The sequence below is a fragment of the Branchiostoma floridae genome, chromosome 19 (assembly GCF_000003815.2).
Source record: "Branchiostoma floridae strain S238N-H82 chromosome 19, Bfl_VNyyK, whole genome shotgun sequence".
Taxonomy (NCBI): Eukaryota; Metazoa; Chordata; class Leptocardii; order Amphioxiformes; family Branchiostomatidae; genus Branchiostoma; species Branchiostoma floridae.
Window position 1 is genome coordinate 15,945,148 of NC_049997.1, and position 11,764 is coordinate 15,956,911.

General features: G+C 40.2%; 2 protein-coding genes across 2 annotated transcripts; both read left to right on the forward strand.

The window, feature by feature from the left end:
- Positions 1 to 989: 989 nt before the first annotated feature.
- On the forward strand, positions 990 to 5,435 carry LOC118407018. The gene is made up of 6 exons (XM_035807432.1): positions 990 to 1,090; positions 1,891 to 2,043; positions 2,553 to 2,681; positions 3,056 to 3,169; positions 4,049 to 4,205; positions 4,797 to 5,435. Exons 1-6 carry the CDS (start codon positions 1,067 to 1,069, stop codon positions 5,015 to 5,017), a joined length of 798 nt encoding a protein of 265 aa, XP_035663325.1. The 5' UTR covers positions 990 to 1,066; the 3' UTR covers positions 5,018 to 5,435.
- A 997-nt stretch (positions 5,436 to 6,432) lies between these two features.
- LOC118407242 lies at positions 6,433 to 9,632 on the forward strand. The gene is made up of 2 exons (XM_035807702.1): positions 6,433 to 6,687; positions 7,472 to 9,632. Exons 1-2 carry the CDS (start codon positions 6,547 to 6,549, stop codon positions 9,581 to 9,583), a joined length of 2,253 nt encoding a protein of 750 aa, XP_035663595.1. The 5' UTR covers positions 6,433 to 6,546; the 3' UTR covers positions 9,584 to 9,632.
- The last annotated feature ends 2,132 nt before the right edge of the window (positions 9,633 to 11,764 follow it).

The window sequence follows — 11,764 nt, forward strand, 5'->3', positions numbered from 1 at the left end:
ATTTTCATGTCTTGAACCATTTGAAAATACCTTGTTTCAATTAATGAGCTACCATTAAAAGAAGACATTGTAGAGGTCAACATTGTTCTTAGTTTCCTCAGTTTCTTATCAATTATTATTCATCATTTGACAAATTTTATCAAAATTCGTTAAAACTGGGTTTACAAACAGCCAATCTTGGATTAAAAGTTTGTTTACAATTTCTGCTTCAGTGCTTTAATAATCGAGTTAACATATAATGCTTACAACACCTGTGCTCTGTAAATGTCTGACTTTTTCACGTTAGTATCTGACTATCATCTTTGAGTGTTATCTTTTTCATAATCAAAGAGACGACCAATTTGACGATTTGTCTATATTTTGATGTCTTGAACCAATTGAAAATACTGTAAATGCAAAAAAAAGTTCCCGGAGATTTAATTTCGCGGTAGCGGGAAAATGAACTTTTCGAGGTGGTTTAATTTCGCGGTAGCACCATGCACTGTCTTACTTTTATGAAAAATGTTCGCGGTGGTTTTAAATTCGCGGTAAAGCGGCCGACGCGAAAACCGCGAACACTAAACCACTGCTAACGTTTCTGCATTTACAGTACCTTGTTTCACATATAATGAGCTACTATCAAAAGAAGATCTTTCTAGAGGTCAAAATTGGAATCTTTAGGTCATGGCGTTTTAGCAACAAGTTCTGGTACATTGACGTTTCTAACCAAGAAGACAGAGTGACTTCCTTGTTGTCATGTTATGTAATGCTATGTCCTAATATCACGTATTGTTCTCGTCTAGTTATCAAATTTAATCTTATCAACCTCACATAATCATGACGTCAACGTAGGTCAAGAGTAAAATTAGAAGGTCACGGTATCCTAGCAACAAGCTCGGGGCTATCGAAGTCTTTGGTACACAAAACAAAGAGGATGTCACTTTTTCAATCAAGTGGAATAATTATTCAAATCTAAAGGTGTAGTTGTTGTTCCCAACTGCGCATACCCCAGCTATAGCCCGTGACGACGGTCGGTACTTGAAGTTTGTCGCTGTTAGAGTCGGGCACAGAAGATCTGAAAGAAGCAATGGACAAGAAACCTGAAGTCAAAGTAAGTAAATAATTTACGTGTAGGTCAGGGTGTGAATTTAATTAGTCTCAAAGCCTTTTAGAGACAGTAAAGGGACAGTGGGTTGTTTTCCACTGTGTCAAGGGCACGGCATTGGGAGGCAGAGACCATTTCTGTTCTTCCACCGCCTTTTACCTCTCCAACCGAAGTCTGGTACCCATTTTTTACACCTGGGTGGTGTAAGGAAAGTCGTATTACATGTAATTGCTTTTCTAGAGGACAAAAATTCGGTAGCATAACATGATTCAAACCAAGGACCTGTGGAATCTGTACCATATACTTTGCAGTTACCCAAAACGACCCCGGTGAGAGGGTACTACGTCACAATCTTACGCTCAGTATACACGTTCGCCTTTTACGTCCGTGGTGCAATCTTTGCCTGATATACACTCTGTAAAATTTATCATGGCCCCTATTACTGCACACCTAGTATAAGGACCCTGGTAAGCTAGAAAGGATGGCACCCAAGACAGCAGACGACTACACAATGTCTGCCTAGCAGGCTAGCGACATATTTGCTCGACACAACGAAGACAGGGGAGTTAACGTTAGTTATAGAAAAAGTTCAAGCAACTACCTTACACCGTCAACGTAGCACGGGAAGTTTAAAGGATGACACACTCTTCCACAATGTGCATACGGGTAGCATTGTTTATGTTATTATGTAGACTCATGTCTTTATAATATTCTGTCTAAGTCTTTAGTACTTGTTTTCCTCAACAATACTAAAAAGGGGCGTGTACAGCTATTCACAGGGCCATTTGTTCCACTGTCGTTGACAGATAGAACCCGAGGACAAGAAAACCGGAAAGACCAGGTCCCAGCCTCGTTTCAAGATCGCGCTGGGATTGGCTGTAGCCTTGCTGCTTGTGACTTGCGCAGTGGCGGCTGGTGGGCTGATGACGTATTATCGGGGGAAATGCCAACATAAAAGGGTGTGACTGTCTGTGTGTTTGTTTTTCTTAGAGACACTGTCAAACCAGAACAAATAATAATTAGCTGACTTGAAATGTGAGTGGCGCTTAGGGGTAAATACTTGATTTTTCGATATGCTGTTTAGAAATAGAATTGAATACGAAAAAGTTATTAGATAATAATGAAGTTGTTTTTCATCACCTCCATGAACAATGATTTAATTGTTAACTGTGTTTTTGTGTGTGCGTGTGTGTTTGTGCGTGTTTTTTGTGTTTTGGGACGTGTTTGTGTGTACGGGCATGTGTGTTTGTGTGTGTGCGTTTGTGTCTGTCTGTCTGTATGTGTGTGCCTGTCTATCTATCTGTGTTTCCGAATACTTGGAGTCACCTTAACTCTGCATTGATTAAACTGTTACTTGTCTTGTAGGGAGGCGATGGGAAGACGAAGGCCAATGCAATTTCGATATTTACCCCTCCCCCCGTACAAAGTGTGAAGCCTTGTTTCATTACTTTTTTTTCTGTACATACAGTTCACCATTAAGGCCTCCGTAGGCGGTCAAACATTCACAGAGGAGGTAGAAGTGGACCGTGAAAACGGCATGGTGGTGTACCGTGATGACGTTAGCACTGAAGAGGGAGAGATCATACAAACTAAAGAGGTAGAAACTGTTTTTTTTTCGTCTGGACTGGATAATGCGATAAAGATGAAAAAAAAACTTTCACCTTCGTGAACAAAACAATACTTTATGGCGGTTGCATGATTTCGCGATTGAGAAGTATCGCGAAAACTGGGAAAATGAAACCGCCAGTATTTCATGATTTCAGTACTGCATATTCACTAGTCAAATCCCATTAAAGACACTAATCTTTACAAACTATGTCCCTAAACTTCAATTTTTCACCGCTTATAAAAGCCCATAACAAACAAGATGATATGTGATTTGAAAAGTCCTGTGGACAAACTTGTGTAGAACCAGGTTATTGTGTCAACACAATAGGAATGCTGTTCTCACCAGGTGGTTTTGTTCCACAGGGTTTGTCAGTGCTGTACCAGAGAGGCAACTGTTACCTGTTGGAGGACAAAAATAACGACCAGACGAGCGACTTTAACATCGATGAGGTGGAAGCTGCAATGGAATCTTTAACTGTAGGTATTATGATATAAATGATTTGTGTCTATTGATCCACATACGTTTAAGCAAAGAAAGATACTACTCCATTGATAGTAATAATATTATTTTGAATGATAACGTTTTAAAAAAATCTTCTGCATTTCCAAAATTAAATTGGAACGGGCCTACCTTACCTTGTACTAACCAAAGGCCATTATCTGCAGATCACATATCAATACCATATCGTATCAGCTATATACGTTGCAAAGCTGCTATGATAGAATAGCCTCACTCATTATGCAGATTTCCTCATATTTTGCATGATTTGTATCTAATGTCGATATACCTGGTCCAATAATCATGATAATCATGAAGTCTCTTCGGAAATATTTCAAATTAATTATCCAGCAATCCCAAAACTAACCGCTAGGAGACCCAAAGTTGTGTCAATTCTTTCCGAGAACAAAAGCTAACTAGAAAGGCAACATTTTCACGTAAATGCAGAAGTCTTCCCCGTGGTCTTTTTTTAAGCTAGTCACATACTATAGTGTACCAATATTAACTAGAAAAGCCACATTTTCTAAGACAATGCAGGATGTTTCCGAACAAAAAAGAAAAAAAGCGCAAAAAAGAAACAAACAAAAAAAATGTGAGGGGAGCAAGCCGGAAAAAAAGTCCCGACCACTACTATATCTCCGCGACCCAACCTCTGCTTGGAGAAGCGCTAAGTATAATCATATCCCTGTATTTTGCAACAGAACCGATATACGTTTACGACATATTTGTCAATTTGCGGCATGAACACCCCCCTCCCCACATGGACCGCCCCGCTTTTCGAAAGTTCTAAGAGTAAGAGCCAGAGTCAACGAGTAAGAATGATATCATCTACTTATTAATGACATTCTTTACGACAGGATACTAATGACATACCGAGCTTTGACGTTGACCGAGTGATCTTCCTGAACCGGTCAGTTCCGGTTAGCCCTGAAGATGACGTCATCCTACGATCGCAACTGCCACCTTTGTGTCGTGACGTCACACTGTACCGTGTCCAAGAGGAAAACGCTCGAGGTAAATCTATCACACTAAAACGATGAGGAAAAACTATGCGGTAAGACTACTACACTATTACAGTTAAACTTGCTCTAGACTCCAAGCAAATCTTGGATATAGTATTGGTTTCAATACAATTCAAACTATGAATTCAGAAATGGGATGATTTTGAGACAATAATACCCACTCCCCAAACAGAGGTTAGGCTCCGGCTGTTTTTCGACGTTTTTAGGTGTTTTTATCGGGCTTTCTATTTTGTACCGTGTTGTTGATGTCATGCCTAACCTCTGCTTGGAGAGCACTGACTACCATGCTCTTGTGCTGAGACCCTGCGTATTTTTCACTTCCTCTTTAACCACGTTTTATCCTAACTCCAATTAGATGTAGGAAAGGAAAATTACCGTAACTTAGTCCCTGGTCGGCAGACTATTGGGTCTTTTCGCTGCCAAATCTGGAGTTGAAGAAAAGTAACAATTCTAATGTTATCAATTTCTGCTTGGAGAGTTGTTTTTTAAATATTTTTTCCTGCGTCATTTTGTTGTACCGTTAGAAATTGGAAAATGTTGTGTAAGCACATACAATGACTTCGTAAATTGTTCGGATTTGCAGATTATTTGCAACAGAAAAACGACGATGGAATAGGGACGGAAATGTCCCACAATCGTGTCAGGCGGTCTGAAGGATGGTGCCGAGGAGGGATGAAAATCAGGCTTTTGTACGCGGGACAATGTTTGTGGCACCCCCCGTGTAGATGTGAATATCAGTGCAGGCGGGGATGCCATTGTATTAAGATGGAGTTTTCGTGTGGTGGGGGTGAATATAGTGGGTAGATTGCATTTATAACTTGTCTCCTCTGTGTGTTTTCTATTTATTCTTGGTTTCCTTTTTTTGATTATGAATAATATGATTCATCAATATTTTGACACGCAGGCCTGACATGGTCATATACATTTTGTCTTGTTGATAATTGTATACTGACATCATTGTCATTGTCATGATTATCGGGTGATGAAAACTTGATATATTTTGGTTGATTTTAGAAAGGACAAAATGTCACAGGAATTTAAAAACCAATTTCTTTGTTATATCATAATAAACATGTCATGCACTGTATGTCATGTTTAATATAGATCTAGTGTCTAGTTTTTCTGTTAGCTAAAAGTTAAAAGATATTAAAGAATTGTTTGTAATAGCCATACCTGTATTTACATCTGTTTGTCTTGTGTGTTTTTTGGTAGCCTTTTTGTTATTTGGGATACATTTTGATTTTTGTTAACGTTGCGTTTTTTTTTAAGTTACGATAGTACATTGGTGGACATATGCAGCTTTGTCGTAGAAAATTGAAATAAATGTGCAGACCCTGCCCAAATCGAGTGATTTGCAGTTATTCTTGTAGCACTCCACAATTAGAAAACATGTGATAACAAAAACACTAAATTTGAACGTGTTCGTGTGTGTTGTGTGTGTGTGATGAGTGTGTGTGTATGTGTGGTATGTATATGTGTTTACCGAGGTATAATACTTAGTCACCAATTACTACTAGCTGTCCAAAGCCTGACGTAATTCGTCATTAAGATTTTTTCCAGAATTTACTAGTCGAAATCTGAAAGTCATCTCTCAATTGCTGGGTTTCATGCAAAACTTTTATGAGAAAACACATAAAGATTGAATACAACGCGTTTCAAGAAGGAAAATGTTACCAGAACTATCAGTGTCTTCATAAAACAAAGTAATTGAGACTATATCAATTTCAATTTTTATTTTTATTTCATTTTACATGGCCACAGAAGTGAAGTATGTAGAATATCTTGGAACAATCAACAGCAAAGGCATATAGTGCATTGTTGACAGATCTTAGGATATAGCGCAGTACCCTCCAACCACAATAGGTATGTGTAGTTAACATGGCCATTACACGTCTAGCCACACTACATTACTAAGTAGATATGTAATGTTTTATCCCTTTTACAGTTTTATTATTTGTATTACCCACAAGAGAGTCATCGTTTTCTTTCTTGTGCCCATAAAACCTTTGTATTAACCTAGAGTGAAGTTGAAATCTCTTTAGACCAACTTTTCAGGATTCGAGATGTATGTGGCCTGGCAATATGTACTTAGTAGACGATATTACACTAATTTGACCTCCCTTAGCTCCCACAATACTGTCCTCTGGTGCTCTTCTTGACTGGTACAAAGTATAGTCAAGCCTCTCATACCATTTCCATAACAAACCAATACATATGTGTTAGTCTACCAGCAAAGGATAAACTATGGAGTCAGCGTGGCGAGGGAAGGTCGTCCATATTTGTTTGTACCAGCAAATTCTGTGACGACCCAACGCCACCAGAAGAAAACCAAGATGGCGGACCCCGTGACTGACTTGTTCGTGCTGTTCATTGTGTTGTTTCTCTTGATTGTTCTCGTTCTTTCCGTGACGTCAGCGGTTGTCCTGATAGGTTGGATGGGGGTCAAGGTCTTTTGGCCTGGTCGCAAGGAAAAGGTAAGTGTTCTTGGAGTTACAAATTTGTAGCATACGTCACCTAAAGATGGCGGTGGTTGCTAGAATATACGACCGACCTAATAGAAGGACATGTCTAATGTGTAACATTATATAAATAGCATTTTCGGGTGATCTGTTGTTACATATTATTTGGTATGATTTATCTACATTCTGTAGTTTTGCGTGGCAAAATAGCAAAGCGCTCATGATTACCTAAATGGCATACTATAAGAATATTGACAGGCTTGAAATGCCACATAGTCGGTGCTAACACATTTGGAAGTTGGTATTCGTACGACTGAAATGGTCATTGTGGTCCATAATATGTCTGTATCCAAGTTTCATCGCTAGAAATGTTTAACACAGAATACGTATTAACAGGACTCTGCTCATTTTATAGCGTTGTTATCTCCGGAAACAAGCACCTGCTCACAGTTTTATGTAGTAAAAGTATGGCAAATTGTGGCAACAGTATATTTGGCAACGCTTTAATTTCATATATAACGATTTTTGGCAGCAATTTTTAAGGAAATCTGTACTGTATAGGACGCGAACCATACTACAAAATCTACCTTAACAATTATTTATGACGATATCTGTCAAGTATCAACAGTTTTCTTCCGATTTTTGAGAATGTGTGTAAATGTGTGTATAGAGATAGAGAAGTTGTATTAATACAACAGCAACTTTCATGACGTATCTGAAAATCTACAAGAAAATTAAGATTCTATGCATTAAAATCATATGTTATTATACAGTAATGTACTGAACATTTTTTTCATAGAAAGAAGATGAAAATGACGAAGAATCCGACTGGGAAGTCGAAAACGATATAAACGACCAGTCAGCTGAGAACGACACCAACACGATCATAAGCATCGTCAAAAACATCGAGGGAACAGTGGAAGTCACAGAAAACAAAGATGGCGTACTTGAGAACAACGCTGAAAAAACGGAAGAAGATACTTCAGAGCAATGCGCTACTACCAATCGTGTGACTGTCTTACAATTCCCTGTGACGCAAACATCAATTGACCAATCGGAGCGGTCCACCAGCAAAAGTAGCGAGGCCGGAAGTGTGGAACCGGAACCGGAAGTCGAACTGGAATATGGGGACCTGTTGGGGCCGCCATCAACACCGGAAGTTGAGGAGGAAAAGGAGGGAGAAGATGGTGAGGAAAAAACGAACGCAGAAGAATATGAAGAGGACGATCTCGTGTTTGAGATCCCGGAAGAATTGAGGTTTTCGCGGTATCAGTACCTGTTCAGACGAGGAGACTTCGACTCGAGTGACGAAGACCGAGGATACATGTCGAGCGAGGACGAACTCGACCGATGGGTGCGTCGGCGACCCGAAGAGTACCGAGCGGCTCCGGGGCAAGACGTTCGGCACCGACTGACTCCGATTCCGTCAGCCGAGAACGAGGACATCGCCGAAGATGCAAAAGATGAGATTGAGGAAGAAGACGGCGATGAACTTTTGCCGTTTGCAAACGACATTGACGACGAGGTTGTTACCATCTTAGCCGCTGTTTCTGAATGGAAACAAAATGGTGACAAGAAAACTCAACCAGACCCAAACCCAAACTCTATCACAACAGAAGTGACAGAAGAAAGCAAGTCACCAGCTACCACTTTGAAAGAATCCCTTCTTGACACCACATATGAGAAAGAAGATGGCACAAGTTGGAAAAGTCGAAGCCCGAGTCCGCGACCAGACTTTACCTCTGGTTCGCGGATGGTGGCGCCAGGAGATCAAATGGCTTCAAAAGAAATGCAAAACAAACAGCAAGACAAAGGCAAAATAGCGCAGGAAAGAATGCCTACATTTCTTACATTTGCGCCAAGCGAAATGACAAAACCAAGAAGCCCGAGTGCTAGCTTAAAACCTACAATACAAGAAACAAAAGCTTCCGGAATAGAAAGAAAGCAGTCTCAATTGAACACACTGTCAACGTGGATTCCAACTCAAACGTTAAGCCCAGTTGCTAAGCAAGCTCACAGAAAAGATAGCAACGTGCAAACCTTTCCGACTGTTTCTGAGCCTAAGAGCCTAGCTCAGCATATGTTTGAACCTGAGTCAAGCGACGAAGACGAAGATGACGACTTTATATTGTCGTACAGTGGACGACAATTGTCTACTCCCACCCCCACTCCTGTCTTTGACAGAAAATCGCCTGAAGTTCCTGTCAATCTAGGCAACGTCCGAAGTGGGGCGGGAAATAAACTAAGTGTGGATGCGGCTGTGGGGATCAGCAATTTTAAAGGCCCACCATCTACAGATATTGAGAAAATCAAAGAAGAGAAGCGAGAAAAAGAACAGCATGCAAGAGTGTCCCGTTTCAAAGAGATGCTAAAACCAGCCGTTAGCGTTACTAAGGAACAGCCAGAGATTAATATCATAAAAGATGAAACCGAAGAAAATTGTTTCGAGAAGTCTCAAGAGGTACCACGCCCTGCAGCTCAACTAAAACCAACCCCCAAGGTTCCACAATCTATCAAAGAGTCCACCATGTTCTCTTCGTCAAATGTGTGGAGGAAGGTCGACGCTTCACGCCCAATTGGGGAAGGTCAACTGCAAGTTGACAAGAAGGGTCAAGGTCATCAGCTGACCTCATCAGCGAGAACTGGCGAGATCGGGCGAGATTCGTCCGGATTGTCAGTCAAGAAGCATCTTGGGATATTCGAGGCAATGTCGGAGCTACGACCAGTCTCATCCAGTCGGCCTCCTTCTCCTAGGACCAAGCCGGTGGGTACATCTAAGATGTACCGTTCGATGCCCGATTTAGTCATAATGTGGAAGGAACTGGAAACAAAAAGCGGGGTTCCGAAACCTTTTCCAACCATAGCATTTGTGCCTCCGGAATGGAAAGCGCGAAAGGATCTCGATACGTAAGATTGTACCTCATTTTGAAGCGGATAATCGTTAGATGGCTTGTGGAATCAGTTCAGAACTAATAGAAGATGAATATCATTTTATCGTTGCTTGTTCCGATTATTCTGATACCGGTAAGTCACAATTTTAATGACTTAAATCTTATATGCCAGGATTTCTAGCAATGGATTTCAGTATCAAATTCAAATTCAAGTACATATTGAAATGTAAAAAATGCTTTATTTCACATTAGATAATATATAAAGGTGCCTAAGCTTGAGGACTGTTCATGCATATAATAGCACACATTCACCCCTTACTAGATATTGTGGGTAATAATATTATTGGTTGTTATATATATTATGTAGCAGAAGATGCTAAACGTTGCCCCTTGCACAACTGCTGTGTATGTACCGAAATGTCTTAAACTTATAGAACGCTTTTCATATTAAGATCAATAGTTTTTCATGGAATATTTTGTTAGCGTTGTAATTAGCACAACAGACTATTATAATACCTGTTATTAATGTTAATACTTAAACAACCATCAGGTATGTAGCATACAATATATGCGGGAGAAAAAATTCTACTATGGATCATTACCTTCGTCTCATCTATGTGTGGGTACCACGGGAAAAGCCTATTCTTTTTTTTTCTTTTTTTTTAGTTTTGGGCTTGTCTATTTCAAATTAGATACAAACTATAAACAAGGGTCCTCGTATGGGGGGAATACTTGTTTTTATGATTATTTATCGAACTATCATTTTTTTTTGCGTGGAGAATGAGATACTGATAGTGAAATGTGCTGTATTTTCTCGCCTGTCTAGTACTTCTGTCGGGTGCTTATATGAATCGAAGGTAACGTTATGTTGATTTGACGTCGCATGAATAAATTTCAAAATGGACAAGTCATTGACTTGATCATATGTTTTGACTGTAAGTGGAGAACACTTCGTGATAATTGTTGTAGAATATATCGATGAAGGTAAGACATCTTGTTAATGAGATACGCGAAAAGAACAACTACTCAAGCAACTGGATACATGATTTTTTAAACGTTTCAGACAGCATCTGAATGCTATCAGACGTTTCAAATAGCATTTGGATGCTGTCTGAAACGTCTGACCGTTTCAAAAATCATATCCATCTGCTTGTCTAATGAGTAGGTGTGTTTTTGTGTATTATGTAGGATATGTTTATATCTTTTGCGTGTTGTCATTGTAATTTCGTATGGTCGTATAGTCAAGGTGTTTTCCTTTAAACTTTATAAGCGTGGTAACGCTACTCAAATTTACTGTCTTACTGCTACAGGTTGTTAGCTATCAAAGACACAGTAGCTGGTCTCAAGACCTAATCCTTTCCGCTGGTTCCGCTGACGTAGGTGAAAAAGTTAAAAAGTGAAACCCTTCCCGCGCCAAGGGCAGTGCCCATTTCTGGCGCATAGGACGGTGCCCATCTCTGTTTCGTTAGCCCTGGGCCACACACAACGCAATCACTACAGCCGGGGGCTAGTCCACTGGTAGTGGTGTGTGTTCAACTTCCATACTCTTTCCCGAATGCTGAGTGCTAAGCAGAGAAAGCAGCATGTACCATTTTTATAGTCTTTGGTATGACTCGGCCGGGATCGAACTCACGACCTACCGAATGCAAGGCGAACACTCTACCCATTAGGCCATTGCACCGGCTACCGTAGCTGAAAAAACCCACGGCTAAAGGTGGACTCTCACTGCACCTGGGACACAGATGCGGCACTGCGGGGTTGGTAGATGACTCGACGAATTTCAGAGATAAAGAACGAGTTTTCTTCCGTTTTGTTCATTTTCTTGTCTTCTAATTCAAACGTTACGTATTACGCAATATCTAAATGATCAAAATCGCGAAAATAACAAAACAGTGCCGCAGTGAACGAACTCCGCAGTGCCGCACCGGCGCCCCAAGTGCAGTGAGATACCACCTTAACAGCCCCTATCTGTCAAAACATTTTCAACAATGTCAAAACATTCTCCACTCAACAGTTCACGGTAGAAACTTTTCCTTTCAATGTTTAACAATAATGTTTGTTTAGTTGTAGCTGATTGACTGCTAAATGAAGCACTTGTACCAAGAAGGAAATGAAGTTGAACTACATACATAAAGGGTATGCACACAAAGACTAGATCCCAATAATTGGCAAGAAGGGTTAGAAGGGATGATTTAGAAGAA

What these genes read in the sequence shown, in the direction of transcription:
- LOC118407018 (XM_035807432.1), top strand. Translation starts at nt 1,067, where the DNA reads ATGGACAAGAAACCTGAAGTCAAA. An exon ending in GGAAATGCCAACATAAAAGG is followed by an intron (nt 2,044 to 2,552) that starts GTGTGACTGTCT and finishes CTGTACATACAG; the next exon opens with TTCACCATTAAGGCCTCCGT. An exon ending in CTGCAATGGAATCTTTAACT is followed by an intron (nt 3,170 to 4,048) that starts GTAGGTATTATG and finishes TCTTTACGACAG; the next exon opens with GATACTAATGACATACCGAG.
- LOC118407242 (XM_035807702.1), top strand. Translation starts at nt 6,547, where the DNA reads ATGGCGGACCCCGTGACTGACTTGTTCGTGCTGTTCATTGTGTTGTTT. An exon ending in GGCCTGGTCGCAAGGAAAAG is followed by an intron (nt 6,688 to 7,471) that starts GTAAGTGTTCTT and finishes TTTTTTTCATAG; the next exon opens with AAAGAAGATGAAAATGACGA.